Source organism: Gobio gobio, assembly GCF_949357685.1.
Source record: "Gobio gobio genome assembly, chromosome: 8".
In the NCBI taxonomy this organism is placed as follows: domain Eukaryota; kingdom Metazoa; phylum Chordata; class Actinopteri; order Cypriniformes; family Gobionidae; genus Gobio; species Gobio gobio.
This window is the reverse complement of record NC_137114.1, coordinates 22,842,574-22,863,997: the sequence shown is the minus strand read 5'-3', so window position 1 is coordinate 22,863,997 and position 21,424 is coordinate 22,842,574. Positions and strand designations below refer to the sequence as shown.

At 45.8% G+C, this 21,424-nt stretch overlaps 1 protein-coding gene across 1 annotated transcript in view; it reads right to left on the bottom strand.

Annotated features, from left to right (window-relative positions):
• Positions 1-6,612: 6,612 nt before the first annotated feature.
• Positions 6,613-21,424, bottom strand: part of LOC307130619 (NACHT, LRR and PYD domains-containing protein 3-like) — a 41,071-nt gene continuing 26,259 nt past the window's right edge. The window contains exons 11-18 of the mRNA XM_079823700.1: positions 9,453-11,249; positions 9,070-9,243; positions 8,698-8,871; positions 8,356-8,529; positions 8,110-8,283; positions 7,851-8,024; positions 7,313-7,486; positions 6,613-7,207 (exon numbers count right to left, since the gene is read on the bottom strand). Coding sequence (XP_079679826.1) covers positions 7,015-7,207; positions 7,313-7,486; positions 7,851-8,024; positions 8,110-8,283; positions 8,356-8,529; positions 8,698-8,871; positions 9,070-9,243; positions 9,453-11,249 — 3,034 coding nt within the window. The 3' untranslated portion in view covers positions 6,613-7,014. The remainder of the gene's footprint in view (positions 7,208-7,312; positions 7,487-7,850; positions 8,025-8,109; positions 8,284-8,355; positions 8,530-8,697; positions 8,872-9,069; positions 9,244-9,452; positions 11,250-21,424) is intronic.

Here is a 21,424-nt window from a genome sequence, read left to right as displayed (position 1 = left end):
CCTTCTACTAGAGCAGGGGTGGCGAACTCCGGTCCTGGAGGGCCACTGTCCTGCAGAGTTCAGCTCCAACCTTGATAAAACTCACCTGCCTGTAGCTTTCTAGTAACCCTTGAAACCATGATTAGCTTGTTCAGGTGTGTTTGAGTAGGGTTGAAGCAAAACTATGCAGGTCACTGGCCCTCCAGGACTGGAGTTCGCCACCCCTGTACAAGAGAGTCTCTAGCCTCTGGCCAAAATATCCTCCGATGACGCAAAATGACGATAATTTCATCATCTGAGGATTTTTTCCAGAAATAAAATGCGTAATTCTCTCATCTCAGGGGGACATGAGGGGGGGAAAGTACGATAATTCGAATATACTACTGCGTTTCTACTGATACAAATCTTAATGCTAATCGCTGAAGTAACCCTTTAACAGAACACAGTATAGCACCACTGGGAGTTATCACTCCCTTAAAGGTGGTGTGCCACTTCAACTCTGTCCAAGCCCTAAGTGCCCATGCATGCGCAGTACCGACCACAAACTCGTTCACAACTCACCACACGATGGCAGATGGCACCAGAGCTGTGCAAATAAACACTTGGCGAGAGTGCACACAGTCCTGCTGTATCATGACTCATCCAGCCCTGGATGTAGTGTTTGTGGTTGGCAGGGGACTTGCAAAGTACAGTACTTACAGTAATACGGGAAGTGAGTATATATATAAGGAAGTACGTGGCAATATCGCATTATGTTACCTGCTTGAGGAGCCAAGACTGAACTCCTGCGTTCCAGGTAGCACAGCTGATGTGGCAACGGGACGTTACGTCTCCGTTCCCTCCTCAGGGAACGAGGGTTACATCCGTAACCGAGACGTTCCCTTTCGTTCAGTCACTACGACGTAACGTTAGTGACTAACGAATGGGGGTCCCAATATAATCCCGCCACTCAGCTGTCTTCCAGTGCCCTGCGTAAGTGTGAGTACCCTGTCGTAAGACTAGTACGGACGAAGGACTCCCAGTTATCACAGGATTACCAAGGTACACTGGGAAGCATATCCCAGTGAGGGAATGCCAAGGATGCCTACCCGTGGGGAGGACTTAAGAGACATATATGAGCCGGCTAGGGGCTGCATATGGAGATCTCTAGGGTACCAGCCGAAGGTGGATTTTTAACCCTAGGGTTGGCGGGGACACGCCAAGGGAAGAAACCCGCTCACTGCGGAGACTTACGGTGAAATACTCGTGTGGGAGTCGCCGGAGGAGAACCATGCACACGGGGCACCTGGCCGGAGACGAGGGTCTGGGCTCGCTAGAGGGACACACAGGTATCGGCGTAAGCAGTGCTGGAGGAGCTCAGGGCTCTCGGGGGAGCTCACCTGAGGAAATATTGCACGTATCCAGTCCGTGGAGTGGAGTGGCGAGCAAGCGAAGACACCCGAATGAGTTGGGTGTCGCCCAGCCTGCAGCTCTGCAGATGTCTGTCAGCGAGGCGCCATGCGCTAGAGCCCAAGAGGAGGCCACACTCCGAGTGGAGTGTGCCCTTACACCAAGGGGACATGGTCGACCTTGCTGCTGGTAAGCCAAAACAATGGTGTCCACTTTCCAGTGAGACAACCTTTGCTTTGAGAGAGCACTTCCCTTCCGCTCTCCACCATAACAGACAAAGAGCTGGTCTGAGGTCCTGAAACACTGCGTCATGTCTACGTGGGCGCGGAGGGCGCGTACTGGACAGAGCAATGCCAAGGCTGGGTCTGCCTCCTCCAAGGCAGCGCTTGCAGGTTCACTACCTGTCTCTGAAGGGAGTGGTAGGAACCTTGGGCACATATCCAGGCCGGGGTCTCAGGATCACGTGAGAGTTAGCCGGCCCGAATTCCAGGCACGCTTCGTCAACCGAAAAAGCCTGCAGGTCCCCGACCCTCTTAAGAGAGGCCAACGCGGTCAGCAGAGCCGTCTTCATCGACAGGAACTTAATATCAACCGACCGTAAAGGCTCAAAGGGAGGCCTCTGCAGAGCACTTAAAACTACTGAGAGATCCCAAGAGGGTACGAGAGGAGAGCGAGGAGGATTCAGTCTCCTCGCCTCCCTCAGGAACCTGATGATCAGGTCGTGCTGACTTACCTTTTTGTTCTCCAAGAGATCGTGGCGGGCAGATATAGCGGCCACATAAACTTTGAGGGTGGAGGGAGACAGCCCACGCTCCAACCCCTCTTGGAGAAACTCAAGCACGGACCCGATCGGGCATTTCCAGGGGTCTTCTGGCGGGAAGAGCACCAGGTGATGAAGAGGTTCCACTTCAACGCATAGGCATGCCGAGTGGACTCTGCCCTAGCGGAAGTGATGGTGGCGACCACCGTAGGTGGCAGGCCACTCAAACCTGCCGCGTCCCGTCTAGGAGCCACACGTGGAGGTTCCAGAGGTCGGGACGCGGGTGCCATAGGGTGCCAAAAGGACCTGCTCCTTGTCCTCCCTGATCTTGCACAGGAGCTGTGCGAGTAGGCTCACTGGGGGGAACGCATATTTGCGTAGGCCCCGCGGCCAGCTGTGCGCCAGTGCATCCGTGCCGAGCGTGCCCTCGGTCAGGGAAAAGAACAGGCTGCAGTGGGAAGAGTCGTGGGAGGCAAACAGATCTACCTGTGCGTCGCCGAACTGTTCCCAAATCAGCTGGACCGTCTGGGGATGGAGTCTCCATTCTCCCGGGAGAGGCTGAAACCGCGAGAGCTCGTCGGCTGCGTGGTTCAGGACCCCCAAAATATGGACAGCACGAAGGGACCTCAGGCGCTTCTGACTCCATAAAACGAGATGGCGGGCGAGTTGAGACATACGGCGGGAGCGTAGACCGCCCTGGTGGTTGATGTACGCTACTACGGCCGTGTTGTCTGACCGGACAAGCACATGTTGACCCTTCAGCAGCGCTCGGAAGCGGTGCAGGGCGAACCATACTGCCAGCAACTCGAGGCAATTGACATGCAGGAGGCGCTGGGGTCCTGTCCAGGAGCCCGCGGCTGCTTGTCCATTGCACATGGCACCCCAGCCCGTGGCAGAGGCATCCGTTGATACGACAACATGCCTGGAAACTCGTTCTAAGGGCACACCGGCCCGTAGAAAACTGAGGTTCGACCACGGGGTGAGCGTCTGTAAGCAGGCCCGAGTCACTTGGATCCGGGGCGTGCCAGACAGCCATGCCCATCTCGGGACTCGATCGCGAAGCCAGTGCTGAAGCGGTCTCATATGAAGCAATCCGAGCGGCGTTACCGCGGCTGCAGATGCCATATGCCCCAGGAGCCTCTGAAATAGTTTCAGTGGAACCGCACTCTTGCTCTCGATTTGACGGAGGCAAGCCAGCAGAGACTGCGCGCGCTCGCTCATAAGCTGCACGCACATGGCGACCGAGTCGATCTCCATACCGAGAAAAGAGATCCTCTGCACGGGGCAAAGTTTGCTCTTTTCCCAGTTGACCCGAAGGCCCAGACGGGCTAAGTGGTGGAGAACCAGATCTCTGTGTCCGCAAACCTGCTCTCGAGAGTGGCCCAGTATGAGCCAGTCGTCGAGGTAGTTCAGGATGCGGACCCCGTGCTGCTGAAGGGGCGCAAGGGCTGCCTCTGCAATCTTCGTGAAGACGCGAGGGGACAGAGATAGCCCGAATGGGAGAACCGCGTACTGATATGCCCGCCCCTCGAAAGCAAACCGTAGGAACGGTCTGTGTCGAGGAAGGATGGAGACATGGAAGTAGGCGTCCTTCAGGTCGATCGCTGCAAACCAATCGTGAGGACGAACGCATTCGAAAGGCGTTTCGCAGTCAACATCTTGAACGGAAGCCGGTGAAGGATCGGTTCAAGATGCGAAGGTCCAGGATTGGTCGTAACCCACCGGTTTTCTTGGGTACAATGAAGTAGGGGCTGTAGAACCCCGACTTCATTTCGGCCGGAGGGACAGGCTCGATCGCACCCTTCGCCAGTAGGGTGGCAATCTCCGCACGCATGACGGGGGCATGGGCCCCGGTCACAGTAAGCGGACTCCCCTGTAACGGGGAGGAGCCTGCGCGAACTGAATCGCGTAGCCGAGCCTGACGGTCCGCGCAACCCAGCGGGACAGCCCCGGAAGCTGAAGCCATGCTTCCAGAGACTGCACCAACGGGGTCATACGGACAGCAGACGTACCCAGGGTGGGGCAGCGAGGCAGCGTTACCGGCCCGGACAGGGGAGGCTGTTGGGCGTCCCGGGGTCGGGGCACGGTTAACGGCTGCGTCCTGACAGAGGAGACCAGGGAAGGATGCACGTTCCACTGGGGTCTGTTCTGCCAGGGGGCTGGCGACAGAGAGGGATGCGAGTGGCGAGACCCGAGGGTGGCGCGCACTGTCATCACCGGTCTCTGGGTCCTCAGAGACAGGAACATGAGTTCTTCCCAAGCGCTGCTAGCCCGGGGGCCAGCAGCGGAAGGGGGAAGGAGAGGCCCTGCTACCATCCCCTGGGAAGAACTGGAACCCATCTCTGAGTTGTCCACCTCCAGCCTGGCGTTTAACCAGTCTGGGGAGCGGACTGGGCGACATCCTCAATCACCTCCACAGCGCGGCCCAGGTGAAGGCTGCTGCTGGGGCCGGGCGGGAAGAGGGAGGGCGCCCTCGGCGGCGAGCGGACTGAGGCGACTGAGCCGGCGGCTGGTGCAGCAGCTGGCCGCCGGGGCAGTACGTGTTACAGCCTCAGTCTGCTCTGGGGCGGCCGAGAACTGTTGGGCGCAGTTCTCAGCCGCGCCGCCGAAGAGGCCAGCCTGGGATATGGGTGAGTTGAGGAGGCGGGCCCGCTCAACGTCCTCCACATCACCAGGTAAGGCCAGGTGTTCTCCCGGACCACAGCTGTGGACATCGCCCGACCCAGGGAGCGTGTGGCCACCTTCACCGCCCGGGGGCGGGGTCAGTTGCGGCATGCAGCTCAATGAAGAGCCCTGGGTCGGCTCCACCCTTGTGCATGTGCAAAGGGGCGGCGGCCTGCCCGCAGCTCTGCGGGACCACGCCACCGAAGTAGACGAGCCCACAGGCTTTGGGAGGGTGCTTAGGACAGCCACACCACGCAACGTCAAAGCCCTCTGTGGACACCGTAGTGTGCAACAGAGAGTTCAACAGTGGGGGGGAGGGGGCCCCAGTGTACCCTAGGCCGCGGCCCCATGAAGGACAGAGAAGGCGGAGGAGGCCACCAAACGGTCACGGGAAGAACGGGGACTTCCGGGACCGCGTGATCTCCTCATGCACCCCGGGAGCGAAAGGCATTGGGGGCGGGGCCCAACAGCTGTCGGGTGCCGCCCCCAAAAACCAATCGCGCAACCACGAGCACCCGCGACTGGGCGGAGTTCCACACCAGCGCGAGACTCGCGGCTGCCCGAGATAACATGGCTGTCAACTTTAGGTCAGATCAGGCAGTGCTGACACACCCGGAGGCGGAGCACAACCTAATCGTCATTCCCAAAGGACTCCAGCCCACCTTGGGATGCGGCGATCGACATCTCACTGCTATCCGGAGCGTGAACTGAACGAACGGGGCGTCAGAGACGGGCCGTAGATTCAATCCAACACTCGCGGGAGCGATGTATAAGAGGGGGGCGTGGCCCGAGGAATGAACGTCGGGGTTCTTAATACCACAGCACCGCCCTCAGGTCACCCTAGCCACCAGCCAAAGTACCATCTCACTCGGGGACGGTAGATTTGGGTATGGCAGAGGGGACTCTCTCTCCTCACGGAGATCATTGAGTCTCGACCGCGACATCGCGATGGTCACGCCCCCGCAATGGAAACGTGACACATCCGCAAACACTGCCCGAACGTGCTGAAGCCCAAACACGCTCGAGCAGTGAATGCGTCCATAGACAGCAGCGGAAAATCGATCGCACCCGGAAGTGCACGGGCGAGCCGTCTTGAAAAAGACGTGCCACGCGCAAGCTCTTTTTGTGAGAGGAAAGCCTCGCAGTCGATGCCGAAGCGCCCAGGGAAACACACACCAGCTGTCAAACGGACCACTGCGCAGATCAGCAGGCAGGAAGTATGCGATCACTGGAACGCGCCGTTACACCAACACCGACTGGAAAGCTGCTCGTCTCGAAGAAGCTGACAGAGTCTCAGAAGGCTGTAGGAGTGAAGAGGTAGGTTCTCTTGGCTCCGAAAGCAGAACATAATGCGATATTGCCACGTACTTCCTTATATACTCACGCGGTGAGGCGGAGTTACGTATGCAAATTTCGCATGCCCCATGGCATTGGCACACCATTGGGCGTTTTCTCTAAACTCGAAGTTGATAGGTTTCTAAGCGAAACCCCCATTCGTTAGTCACTAACGTTACGTCGTAGTGACTGAACGAAAGGGAACCAGGGCTACGCAAGTAACCTATTGTTCTCTCACACTCGCTTGATTTCAGGGATATTGTATATAATTTGCGGGCATCAGGGAGCCGCTATCAATATGCGGGAGACTCCCTGAAAGTCTGGGAGAGGTGGGATGTCTGGTAACGTATATCATTTAAGGTAGTTTTGAATTTGACACCCATCAATTCCATAAAGCAATACATTTACTATGGTTGCCATTGCCAACTTCTGTCAGGATAACATTCTCTTCTTTTGCACAAATGCAAAAGTTGACAAACAGCTTTGTATACATTATTTTTTAATGTAAACGCCATTACACACGTCTGCTTAGCTCTTACAACAGAAAAGTTAAAAAGGTAAACAATAAAATGAATTATAATAAACAGTAAAGTGCAATATTATTCGCATAGAACTCACACCTTGTCCATGTTTCACATCCATATCTCATGATTTGTCAGTGGCCTTGTAACATGAAGAAGAATGTGGAAATCTGACAGTGTTTAGTCTGAACAACAATCACTGGTGAAAGCCAAAGACAATGATCAGAGTGGAGACAACTTCAGTCACACAAAATTAAACTCAAAGACTCATTGTCAATCTCTTTACATTTTTAGACATGCCAGGATCATTTCCGTACAGAAGAATAACAAAAACTTAAACCTAAAAACAGGGTAACAAAGATGTGATTAAAATGGTAGTGTTTGCATTTGCAGTTGTAGTTTTTGCAGTTTGAAGTTTGGGTCATCCATAGCAGACAACAGCTGCCTTGCTGAATCTCCAAAATTGTTCATGTACAGATCCAGCTCATTCAGGTGTGAGGGGTTCGATTTTAGAGCTGATGCCAGAACAGCACAATCTGTGAGACCACAATATTCCAAACTGCAAAGACAAAAAAAAACAGCCCAAAAAATAAAGCTTCAGAAGTGATTGTAGTTAATGAGGTACCCTATCAGAGAAGGTGCAGACCAAAAATAATGATCTTACCGCAGTATCTCCAGTTTACAGTCAGGCTTTTCCAGAGCGGTACAGAGCATTTTCAACCCTAAGTTTCTCAGTTTATTTTGAGAAAGATCCAGCTCTCTCAGGTGTGATGGGTTTGATTTCAATGTTGAAGCCAGAGCAGCACAACCTTCCTCTGCAATGTTGCAATCTCTCAGTCTGTAAAGAAAAAGGGAACAAAATCCTAATGATGTTGTGGAAAATTATATAAATAAACAGTGGGGTCCACTGTCTAGGATGCCATTGAAAATCTAGATAAATAAATAAATCAAGTTTTAATATTTTAAAAGAATTTAAAGTAACAAATAAGAGCATTTGTGAAATTGTAAAAAAGGTCACATTTCTCATGAATTGTCCTCAGTTGTAATACAAATAAATGCAACAAAATATATTGAATACCGGTATATAGAAGCAATACTGCAGGAAAAAAAAGTGATGAATGTGAAAGATACTGGTATCTATTCTGAAAACTTTTTGTTAATGTGATGACTGGTAGTGAAGTCAGCATTTTCATCTCGCTTACCGCAGAACTTCCAATTTACAGTTTGGATTTTCCAATGCAACAAGCAGTTGCTGCACACCGGTGTCCCCCAGTTTATTCCAACCAAGATCTAGCTTTCTCAGGCTTAAAGGGTTTGATTTCAAAGCTTCGGCCAGAGCAGCGCAGCCCTCACCAGTGATATCACAGTTCCCTAACCTGCTGAGAGAATGACACACTCATCTCTGTCCCTAGCTTTGGCACACACAACTTATTTGACAAAAGTGGTGAGTGCTGATCTTGCCTGAGTATCTCAAGATTACAGTCAGAATGTTCCAGTTCAGCAGAGAGCCTCTTTACACCAATGTTTCTGAGTTTATTCCCAGACAAATCCAATTCTCTCAGAGGTGAAGGGTTTGATCTTAGAGCTGAAGCCAAAGCTTCACAACCTTCATGAGTGATACCACAGTCTCCCAACCTGCAGAAAAAAACTATGTCATAGACTCTTTAATGACTGTGTAATTTATTACTCTCTGTGACGTAAACTTACCTCAGTATCTCCAGTTTACAGTGAGGATTCTCTAGTCCATCAGCAAGGACCTTCATTCCCAAATCTCTCAGTTTATTCCCGGACAGATTCAGCCCTCTAAGATGTGAGGGGTTTGATTTCAGAACCAAAGCCAGAAAAGTACAACCTTCATCTGTGATATCACAAAGTCTCATCCTACAGAGAAAATGGGAGCAGATATAAAAGGACAAGGTTAAAGGACACACAATTCCCAAATTACTAAATAAATAAATCTAAATATAGCATGTCATTCCTTAGCTAAAAGTACCATAGGTCATGTCAAAATTTAGGTTTTAGTGAGGATAATTAGAGAAGTAATCTCACCACAGTTTCTCTAGTTTACAATGAGGATTCTGCAAATCATCAGAAAGAATCTTCAATCCAGAGTCACTGATTTTATTTCCGGACAGATCCAGCTCTTTCAAATGTGAAGGGTTTGATCTCAGAGCCAAAGCCAGCAGGGTGCAACCTTTATCAGAAACACCACAAAACTCCAGTCTGTATAAAAAACAACAACAGCCAATGTTTAAGACTTTAAGACTTCTTTAAACAAGGTTTAAAGGGCCTTTAAATAAGTTAAATTGACATGAGATGCACATTTTCATAAAGACTTTTTTAACAGATCAATAAACCAAATGTTGGATGAAGAAAACGAAGAAAAAAATTAAGAAAATAAAAACAAAAAGATGAATTTACCTCAGTCTCTCCAATTGACATTGAGGATTTCCCAGTCCATCACAGAGTATCTTCAGTCCTGGAACATTTACATTACTCCTTGTCAGGTTTAACTCTTTCAGGCATGAGGTCTTTGAGGTGAGAACAGAAACTAAGGTGGCATAGCCTTTCTTTGTCAGGTTATGCTCACAAAGCCTGCAAAGAGTACAGTGAAAACTTTATGAATTACATTAATCTTTAGATTACACTTTTTTTAAATTAAAATAATCAAAGTACTTCTAGATTCATTGAAATAACTCAATGCAAGAATAATCTTATGCCATATTTAACATGACACAAATACAATTCCATTATATACTGCTATATTTTATATATATAACTTAATTATTACTAGCATGACATACTTTGCAGTTCCGGAAGCTTCTAGCAGCGGCTGTAGCCTTTGAAAACTTCCATCTGGCAAGACGTGTGTCCCAACGTATTCATTTAGATCGAACACATCTAGTTTTTGCCCTGAGGTCAGCAATACAAAGACCATTGCTGACCACTGCGAGGCTGTCAGTGTGGTATTTATTTTTGACCCTGATTTTAGATAATGCTGTATTTCCTCCACTAGGGAATAATCATTCAGTTCGTTCAGACAGTGGAACAGATTGATTAATTTCTCCGGAGAAGGATTCTCTTTGATTTTCCCCTTTATGAATGTAACTATTCGCTCTTTGTTGTCAGAGCTGCCTTCTCCTTGTGCCAGTAGTCCTCCTAAGAGAGTCTGATTGGACTCCAATGACAAGCCCAGAAGGAAGCGAAGGAAAAGGTCCAGATGTCCATTGGTACTCTGCAGAGCTCTCTTCACAGCGGTCTGATGGAGGTCAAGTAGTGAACCTTGTGCAGCACAAAGCAGAATTTTGAGTAGATTACTTGATTGGTCTAATTCATTTGTGTCTTTATTCACAAAGGAGAGGTACACATATAAAGCTGCTAGATGTTCCTGAACACTCAGATGAACAAAGCTGTAAACTTTCCTCTGAAACAGCCCTGATTCTTCTCTGAAGATCTGAGTGCACAATCCAGAGTACACAGCTGCTTCTTGCACGTCAATGCCAAATTCTATAAGATCTTCCTCATAGAAGATCAGATTATGTTTGTCCAACTGCTGAAAAGCTAGTTTACCCAGTTTGAAAATCATGTCCTCTGATTCCACTTTTTTTTCATAGTCCTTCTTGTGCATAAAGTCAATCTGAAGGATAAGGAAGTGTGTGTACATTTGAGTGAGAGTCTTGGGAATCTCTGCACTCTCTGCTCCACTCAGCATCTTCTCTAGAACAGTGGCTGAGATCCAGCAGAACACTGGGATGTGGCACATGATGTAGAGGCTCCTCGATGACTTCAGGTGTGAGATGATTTTATTGGCCAGACTCTGATCAGTGATTCTCTTCCTGAAGTATTCCTCCTTCTGTGGGTCATTGAAGCCTCGTACCTCTGTCATTCGATCAACACGCTCAGAGGGGATGAGATCAGCTGCTGCTGGTCTGGAGGTGATCCAGATGAGAGCAGAGGGAAGCAGATTCCCCAAAATGAGGTTCGTCAGCAGCACGTCCACTGAAGCTGATTCAGTCACGTCACTCAACCTCATGTTGTTCTGAAAATCCAGAGGGAGGCGACACTCATCCAAACCATCAAAGATGAACATGATTTTACCTTCATTTGGAGAGATGTCCAGTTGTTTTGAGCTCATGAAAAACGGTAGAAGATCTTTAAGACTGAATGTTTTGTCCTTCAGCAGATTGAGCTCTCTGAAAGGAAGTGGGAATATGAGGTAAATGTCCTGATTTGCTTTCTCTTCAGCCCAGTCCAGAATTAACTTCTGCACAGAGACAGTTTTTCCAATGCCAGCGACTCCTTTAGTCAGCACAGATCTGATTGGCCGGTCTTGTCCAGACAATGGTTTGAAAATGTCATTGCAGTTGATTGGGGTGTCCTCCGTTGTGGCTTTCCTGGAGGCTCTTTCAATCCATCTGATCTCATGTTCATTATTGATCTCTCCACCTCCACCTTCTGTGATGTAGAGCTCAGTATAAATCTCATTAAGGAGAGTTGGGTTTCCTTGCTTTTCTATTCCCTCATAGACATACTGAAACTTTGTCTTCAGGTCTGATTTGAGTTTGTTGTGGACTTCAGCATGTTGACAGTCAGAGCTACAACTTACATTAGAAAAAAACACAAATTAGCAAGCACAAATTTATAAACATCCTACAGTTTAATTTTATATTTAATAAAGGAAATGTTGTAAAACGAATCAATGATTATTTGATTTTTTACAGCGGTTTCAATTTACTTTATGTGTAACCTGTACTGATCTCATGTAGGATTGTTGGGTTTCTCTTATCCAAACTTTGACATGATTTTCTCACATGTGACTGGAGCATGTTGCAGATTTATTGTTAAATATTCTTCTTTGTTTCTTCAAGTGCCTCCAAAAACAGCATGTTTTCAAAAGATACCAAAGATACCACAATTTTTTAATTACCTGTGTTCAGAAGTTTCTCCATTCTTAAAGAACACTGGAATCTCTATTAATCTACCTTCCCCTTTAATTTGCTTCGCTTTGCGCTACCACTAGAGGGAGCACTAACGTGTATAAGTAAACAGGAAACAAAGCAATGGCAGTGCACGTTTGTTCTCGAGCTAACATCAACTCGGGGAAAAATGGTTCAAACTTTTGTGTCCCTTTGGCAAGCAGAGCGAGGTATGTTAAGTTTGTTTTCATGTATTTCTTTGGTAAGATTTTATTAATTTGAACAATGTTAAATGTGTAGTGAATGTTTGTTTATATTGTGAATGTTGGTTAAGTTTGTTTATGAATTTTTACTTTAAATATGTTTGTTTCTTTTGTTATTTTGTTTTCTTATAGTTTTACGGTGCCATGTGCTGTGATGCTATTGTTATGGTGCATAGAGAGAGAATTTGCAACAAAGAATTGAGACCATGAACACTTCAGCCATGAAGTTTATTGCATCTGAGTAAAAATAAAACAAGAGCACCCGTCAGAAACTCTCGGCCTCATTCTTCGACGCCAAAGGGCTGCTACAGTAAAACTCGCTCTGCTTGTGATTTTTAGTGAAACTTTGAGATTTTGTGGCTTGTAAAAAAAACAAAAAACTGATTTTGTAGTAAGTTTATAAATGAAGGGTGATTATTGATGAAGTTGAAGTTATGGATTTTGAGTATTCGTCTTACAAGTATTGACTGCCATAGTTAATGCTGGGTTTATATTTGTGGGATGCCTAACAAAATAAGTGTAAAGGGTTGAATGTCAATTTATAATTGTGTTGCATATACGATTTGACTGGTCCTGTTTGCTAAATTATTTGAGTGTCAATTAGGCTTGCTACGATAGTCGGTGTTGCCGGTGTTACCGGTGTCCAGACTCAACACCGGTTACATCACTTGCCCACCGTGGCACCGCCCACCGTCTTTTTGATTTTTTTATAGTAATAAAATAATTTAGTTCAGTTAGAGAACAGACAATACAAATAAAAACTGAACGTATCTGCTTAATAAAGCAGGATCCGACCGTGAGTCTCGGCAGCGGCAGGAGTCATTCATCAGATTTAAGAGTGAGGAGCTGACGGAGATGATCGCGGAAGATTTGGTTTCAAAGCGAAACGTAAAAGCGCCTATTTAAGGGAGTTTGTCATTTGTTTTGTTGTTGTGTTTTTCATTAAAAATAATAGGCTAATGAACCCACAATTCAAGCAACCCGCAGCCGAATTGGCGCTAATTCAAAACCGAAAGTAAAATGTGCACGGCCGCACAGAGCGCGCATTGTTTACTTTTGTCTGGCTCCGCAGTGCGAGCCTCCGCTACGCTGACTGCGCGCATTTATTTTTGCCGTGCGCACCCTCGCGCTCGTGCGGGCGCGTCGAGTATAAACAAGGGGACGAACTGTTATTCATTCATGGCGTGCATCTCGATCATAGACTGATCAATGCTTGATCAGTGCCCTGACTACTGAACTAGGGAACTGATTGAGACGCACACATGGCCTCACAGAGCGCGCATTTACAGACGAGCTGTCATTCACGGTGTGTGTGCACTGGCGTGTTTTCAGTTCAGAGCGGTCGTGTGCATGTTACTTTCGGTTAGATAGAATTAGTGATTTAAAAGCCTCCGCCGGTGATACCGGTATTACCGGTGTTGTCACACATCAATTAACCGGTGTGAAAATTTCCTCACCGTCACATCCCTAGTGTCAATATAGATGTCTGATATGAGTAAATTATTGCTCTAAGTTTGTAGACAGACAAAATGGAAGACACAGTTGAACAAGCGGTAGCACAGGCAAGTCAAAAACCAGTTCCTGATAAAGATTTAAATATTTCTGCAGGAATGCAACAGGTTAGATCAAGATCAAGTTCTCGAAAAAGAAATCGTACAGAGAAAGGCCTAGAAATGCATAAACAGGAGGCAAAGAAGCATGAGAAAGCTTTTAACAAGGCTTATGACTTCTGGAAGCAGACAGCTAAGGAAACTAGGTCTAAACTGAAAGCTTTATGCACAGGTGAAGAGCTTGAACAAATTTTAAAGGACATTCAAAGTAGACACGATATAGTTACCCAGCATTATGCTCCATTACTGCGTAATCAGACTACAACGCCTGAGATCGTCAAAAGAGTAGATGTATGTGCCACTTTGACTGCAGAAATCAGTGATTTGGTGAGCAAACGAATAGAAACTGTTGATGAAATCCATAAAAGGGAAGTCGTGAAAGAAAGAGTAAGGCAGATATTAAATAAAGACGAGTATGAATTTATCTTTGGTTACACCAATACATATACTATAACCTCAGAATTATCACAGACTTCAGATTGCCTATTAACGACATCAGAATCCTCCTCCAAAGCTTCCAGTAAGCGAGCTGATGCAGAAGCAGACCTCGCAGCAAAAGTAGAGCAAGTAAAGGCTATGCGAGAAATTCACGATCAGCAGGCCCGATTACTTAAGATGGAGAAAGACTGGGAGCTGAACGAAGCAAGAATGCAAGCAGAGGTGAAACAGAAGGGAAAAGAGATGCACCTAAGACTTGAGGCAGAAAGGACAAAGTTGAAGATGCTACAAGCGAAAAAGGAAGTTAAGGTAGCCGCAGCTCGAGTCAATGCCTACAACAATTGTGAGAGCGATCTTGAAGATGAGGAGGAGAGAGGAGATGCAACTCAGGCTGAATGGGGAGAGGCCGATAATAAATCCCAGCTGAATTCTGAGGTAAAGTCATTTCATTCTCAACAAGTGCTTCATAAGGTAAAGACAACTCAAGAGACTGAGAACTTAGCTCAAGTGTTAGCTAACTCCCTAAGTATAAGTCGATTACCTGTTCGAGAGCCAACGACTTTCACTGGGGATCCCTTGAAGTTCATTGATTGGAAAATGTCTTTTACAGCACTTATTGACCATAAGTTAATTCCATCAAGTGAGAAGATGTTCTACTTGAAAACCTATGTTGCTGGAGAAGCTCGTAAAGCTGTGGAAGGTTTCTTTTACAGAAATTCTGCAGATGCATATCAGGGTGCCTGGAAGGTCCTTGAGGAGAGGTATGGAAATCCATTCATTGTTCAGAGAGCTTTTCGAGAAAAACTCATGCGGTGGCCTAAGGTGGGAGTAAATGATCCTCTTTCTTTGCGAGAGTTCACTGACTTTCTACAATGCTGTGTTGAAGCTATTCCACATGTTAAAGGTTTGGCTATTTTGAATGACTGTGAGGAAAATTACAAACTACTCAAGAAATTACCAGAGTGGATTGTACGCAAATGGAACAAAATTGTGGTTGAAGAGCTTAACGCGACTGGTGAGTTTCCAAGCTTTAAGCGATTTGCAGAGTTCTTGCAGAAAGAGTCCAAGATGGCTTGCTGTCCTTTCACTTCTCCACTTCTAATGAGTTTCAAGGTTCCAGATGAGAGATTTCCCAAAAGAGCCAAAGCCTTCAACACAAAGGTTCAAGTTAAAGATTCAACAAGGCTAGAATTCAAGATAACATGTTCTGTTTGTAAAAGCGAAGCTCACAGCATTGTTAAATGTCCGACCTTTGCAGAAAAGACCATGGATGACAAAAGGTCTTTTATTCGTGAGAAACATCTTTGTTTTGGATGTCTCAGAAAGGGCCATATTTCTAAGGACTGCAAAAGACGACATATTTGTGGCACATGTGGCTTGCGCCATCCTACCTGTTTGCATGAAGACAAAGGGTCTCTGACTCCTACAACAGTCCACACAAGTCAAGAAGTTCAAAGGGTTGTGTCTCATGCAGTAACACAACGCGAGTCTGCTACCTCGAGCATTGTTCCGGTCTTTATTTCAACAGTTGAGGAGCCACATAATGAGATACTTACTTATGCTTTACTGGATACACAGAGTGACACAACTTTTATTTTTAAAGATTTTCTTGATGAGCTCCAAGTAAGCAGTCAAGCAGTGAAGCTGAGACTTAGTACTATGACGACCACAGATACAGTCACGGCAAGTAAGAAGGTTAGTGGCCTGCAAGTTCGAGGATTCCAAGGGGGAAAATGCATCAAAGTTCAGCAAGCCTATACATGTGACTTTATTCCTGTTGATAAAGCTTATATTCCAACCAGAAAAACTGCATTGCAATGGCCTCACCTCAAGCACATAGCCAATGAGTTGTCACCACTTCAGAGCTGTGATATAGGATTATTGATTGGCTATGATTGTCCTTCAGCGTTGGCTCCCTTAGAGGTCATCATCGCCAATGAAAACGAGCCTTTTGCACAGAAAACAGAGCTGGGTTGGAGCATCATAGGCCTTTGTAATCCCCATCTGGACAGACAAGGAAGTCAAAGTTTCGTGCATCGAGTCTCTGCGAAAGAAATGTCAGTTCCATCAGCTAATGATGTCTTAAAGGTATTGGAGTCAGACTTCAATGAAAGGAGTTATGAGGACAAAAATGTGTCCCAGTAAGATGTCCGTTTTATACGCATTCTTAGTGATAACATCAAACATAAAGAAAATGGACATTTTTCAACTGCCCCTTCCCTTTAAGAGCAACAGCCCTCCTTCACTACCTAATAATAAGAAGCTTTCTATGGTACGTTTACAGCACTTAAAGAAGAAGCTGAAGTCAAACCAACAGTATTATGATAAGTATAAGGCATTCATAGAGGAAATGTTCAGCAAGGGAGATACCGAGTTGGCTCCTAGAATATGTGACGGAGAAACAGCGTGGTATATACCACATCACGGTGTTTACCACCCTCATAAGCCAGACAAGTTGAGGGTGGTATTTGACTGCTCTGCAAAGTTTTGTGGTATTTCTCTTAATGACACTCTCCTCACTGGTCCAGACTTAATCAATTCTATGGTGGGAGTACTTTGCCGGTTCCGGAGGGAAGCTGTTGCTGTTACATGCGATATCGAAAAGATGTTCCATCAATTCCATGTTCCTCTTGAGGAAAGAAATTACTTGAGATTCTTCTGGTGGGAGAATGGAGATTTGGAAGAAGAACCTCAAGAATATAGAATGACTGTACATCTTTTCGGCGCTGCTTCATCTCCGGGATGTGCCAACTTTGGTCTTAAATATCTAGCAGAGCAGTATAAATCTGAGTATCCCACAGCTTCGTCATTCGTGAAGAAGAACTTCTATGTTGATGACGGCTTGATTTCAGTCCCACTGAACCAGGAAGCGAAAGAGTTAATTGCCAAGGCTCAAACCTTGTGCAAGCAAGGAGGGTTACACCTTCATAAGTTTAATTCAAATGAGAAAGAAGTTCTACATTGTGTGGATTCTTCAGAGTGGGCAATGACTAACGAACCGCTTAACCTGAATCTGAAGTAACAGGATATGTTCTTGGAATTCAGTGGTCTACGAAAGATGACACATTTAGTTTTGATATCAAACTGAAAGACCAGCCTTCAACACGTCGGGGTATTCTGTCCATTGTTGCTTCTCTGTTCGACCCTATTGGGTTTGTCGCGCCTTTTTTTCTGAAAGGAAAATGTATTTTACAGGAGCTGTGCCGTAGAAATGTTGGATGGGATGATCCTCTTCCTGATGACTTATTCCTACGGTGGGAGGAGTGGAAAGGTAGTTTTCAGGACTTGAAAGATTTCAGCATACAACGATGCTATCATCCACCATCTTTCAGTAACATCATCTGGACAGAACTGCACCATTTCTCGGATGCTAGCAACATAGGGTATGGTGCATGTTCTTATCTTCGATTCAAGAATGATAAAGACGAAGTATACTGTAGTCTTTTAATGGCGAAAGCTCGAGTTGCACCAACAAAGATCAAAAGTATTCCGAGATTGGAATTGTCCGCTGCCGTAGTTTCTGCCAGAATGAGTGTTATGTTAAAGGCTGAACTGGAAATGAAGATTGATCAAGAGTTCTTTTGGACTGACTGACAGGTTGTACTAGCATATGTTAACAATGAAGCCAGAAGATTTCATGTGTTTGTTGCAAATCGTGTCCAGCTAATCAGGGAAACCACAAGTCCAAGCTGGTGGTATTATGTTAATACAGCTGAAAATCCTGCGGATCACGTCTCTAGAGGTCTTCTTGTCTCAGACATATCCTCAACAAACTGGCTGTCAGCACCCACATTCCTGTGGAAACAAGATGTTTGTCCAACTCCTAACCCTTCAAATAATCTACTTGTAGGAGACCCTGAGGTCAGACTAGTTCAAGCATTTGCGACCAAAAGAGGTGTTCGTGCGGACTTTCTTGAACGATTCAGTCAATTTTCTTCCTGGAGAACCCTCATTAATGTCATTGCTAGAATAAAAAGGCTAGCCACAAGACATAAAGATCTTAAGGACATTGTGACTGTGGAAGAATATGAAAGGGCATCTGAGGTTGTCATTAAGCTCATTCAACAACAGGCTTTTCCCCAAGAGTTCAGAGCAATTCAGGGAGGACACATTCTTCAGAGATCAAATTCGCTTTTCAATCTCAATCCGGTGTTGAAGGGAGGTCTTCTTCGTGTTGGAGGAAGGTTGAACCAGTCTTCTCTCAGTGAAGAGGTCAAGTATCCAGTAATTTTGCCAAAAGATAGCCATGTCACTAAACTCATTTTGACACACTACCACGCCAAAATTTGTCATCAAGGAAGCTATCAATCACTCATGGAGCTCAGAGCAAAGAGATTTTGGGTTATCGGCGGCAGTAAATCGATAGCTAAGTTGATCTACAAATGTGTGCAATGTAGAAAGCTCAGATGGCCAGTAGAGGAGCAGCAAATGGCTGAGCTTCCAAAAGAACGCACTGAAGCTTCTGCTCCTTTCTGCTACACTGGTATGGACTGCTTTGGTCCATTTATCATAAAGAAGAGTCGAAAGGAGTGTAAAAGGTATGGTCTTCTGTTCACTTGCCTTTCTTCACGAGCTGTCCATATCGAAATGCTGGAGGATCTGTCGACAGACATGTTCATTAATGCTCTAAGGTGTTTCATCAGCCTCCGTGGAGCTGTACGTCAACTTTACTGTGATTGTGGTACAGATTTTGTGGGAGCGAGAAATGAGCTTTGTGAAGCTCTTAAAGAATGTGAGGTTAAGATACTGGAATCATTTCTTTCTGAAAATCAGTGTGAGTTCATCTTCAACGCTGCATCAGCTAGTCACTCGGGTGGTGTCTAGGAACGCCAAATTAGGACTGTGCGAAATGTACTGAATGCTACACTTTCTCAATGCCCAGGCAGACTTGATGACTCCTCCCTTCGAACATTGTTTTATGAAGCTATGGCTGTCGTTAATAGTCGACCATTAACTGTAGATGGAATAAACGACCCCAAGTCACTGGAACCCTTAACACCAAACCATCTTATCTTAATGAAATCTAAGGCCGCTCTTCCTCCTCCTGGAAAATTTGTGAAGGAAGACATGAATGCCACAAAAAGGAGGCGTAGAGTCCAGTACTTAATCAAACAGTTCTGGAGTCGATGGAAAAGAGAGTATCTCCTGAATATTTCCACACGACAGAAGTGGCATGTACCCCGACGTAATCTCAAGGTGAATGACATAGTCATCATCAAAGATGACATGTTGCCAAGGAATCACTGGCAGTTAGGTCGAGTTGTTGAGGTCATTCAAGGCAGCGATGGCTTAGTACGGCGAGTTAAAGTTCAAACAGGAGAACAAAAACTAAAGTCTAAGTTAGGGCATCACTCTAAATCTTCAGTCATTGAGCGACCAATTCAAAAACTAGTAGTTCTACTTGAGAGTGAATGATTCATTAGTGCAGGCGATTCTCTTGCATTAAACAAAGGTTAGCACAAGGATTTATATGTATTTTTATTTTTTATTTGTGTTATGTAATTTTTGTTGTTGAAAAGGGTCATTGGAATTTAAAATCATGTTTGGGTTTGTGTTTATTATAACATGATTTGGTGGGAGTGTAATGACCTTCCCCTTTAATTTGCTTTGCTTTGCGCTACCACTAGAGGGAGCACTAACGTGTATAAGTAAACAGGAAACTAAGCAATGGCAGTGCACGTTTGTTCTCGAGCTAACATCAACTCGGGGAAAAATGGTTCAAACTTTTGTGTCCCTTTGGCAAGCAGGGCGAGGTATGTTAAGTTTGTTTTCATGTATTTCTTTGGTAAGATTTGATTAATTTGAACAATGTTAAATGTGTAGTGAATGTTTGTTTATATTGTGAATGTTAGTTAAGTTTGTTTATGAATTTTTACTTTAAATATGTTTGTTTCTTTTGTTATTTTCTTGTAGTTTTACGGTGCCATGTGCTGTGATGCTATTGTTATGGTGCATAGAGAGAGAATTTACAACAAAGAATTGAGACCATGAATACTTCAGCCATGAAGTTTATTGCATCTGAGTAAAAATAAAACCAGAGCACCCGTCAGAAACTCTCTGCCTCATTCTTCGACGCCAAAGGGCCGCTACAGCGTTTGCATGGTTTTTACATTCAAAAACATCATAATGAATAAGTAATAGGCTATTTTCTGCCATGGTTTTGAGGCTCTCTCAAGACACTCTCATTTTTTATGGGTGTGCCGCACTGAAGACTTGGAAGTAAACGCCCATGGCTAGGATTGGATAAGATTTGCATATTTAATGAGCTTCTGCTCCTCCTGTCAGTGACAGCGTGTGGCAAACGGCAACCAGAATGAATCGCCCAGCCCACAGCCAGGGCTCGCAAAATGTCTTTATCAAACAAACACAATGATATCTCTCATCCACCCGCTATTGATTGGACACGCACGCGCGCACCCTTCAAATATCGAGAGTGAACAACGCACATCAAGAACACCACAAATAAAGGATTCTCCAGCCTGTGACAGCGTGCTAAGGTATGTTCTGTTAGGCACGTACACATAATCCATAGATATCAAATGATCTGTAACAATGCAATACTATCACATATAAAAAAAACTTTTTTTTACTCACATTAAGGCCTGTTCACACCGGGACGATTTTCGCACGCGTTTATCGCAGACGTTTAACGCCTCGGGACTAAACAATGGGCGCCAATGTGAGCGTTCACACCGACGCGCAAAACGCCAGGCGTAAAAGCGTCATTTAAAAAAAAAACGCCTCGAGTTCGTTTTTTTATTTTGACGCGGCGCGTAAAAAAACTGTCCGACCAATGAGATCGGCGCTTTTGTTCACGTGCCTGGAGCTGCTGAAGTGACAGTAAAACACGACTTGGTGGCGCTCAAGCACAAAACAGTCTTGCCGAGCACACATTGATACGACGAAGAAGTAGTAAGTAGACAAAGAAGAAGATGAACTGCTAATGCTGCTTGCCAGTTAGCAAAAAGTGTGTGAATGGTTTTGTCCATACACATAATATATCTGTGGTTTTGGCAAGCATGTAAATACTGTCTCTCTTCTCCTTCTGTGTGACAAGCGAGTGTCAGAGGCTTAAAGTGCCGCAGCACCATCTTGTGTACCGGGAGCGCATCTACTGAATGTGCACGTTCACTCGGCGCAGCGCCAGTGAAAATCGCTTGGGTGTGAACACTCAAGACGCGCCGAAAAACGGCACGAAAAACGCTGGCGATAAGCGCGCGCGATATTCGTCCCGGTGTGTACAGGCCTTTAGTGTGTTGCTTCATTCGTTCATGTAATCTCATCCTGTCTGCAAATCCAATCTCTTGTTTACAAACGAATCCATGTTTCCATTAGCATTCATCTCAGCGATTATGTATATTCATTGTTTATGAACTTCTGATGTTGATTAGGTGTAACACTTTACTCTTTTCACATACATCAATGTCAATTTCATGTCACAAGCAGCAAGCAGGGCAGTACAGTGCAGTTGCATGCTTTGTAGACACAGCGATTGTTTGTACGAAGTGATCGCTCGCTTGTTCAAAGAAAAGTTCAAAGCAGAATGGCA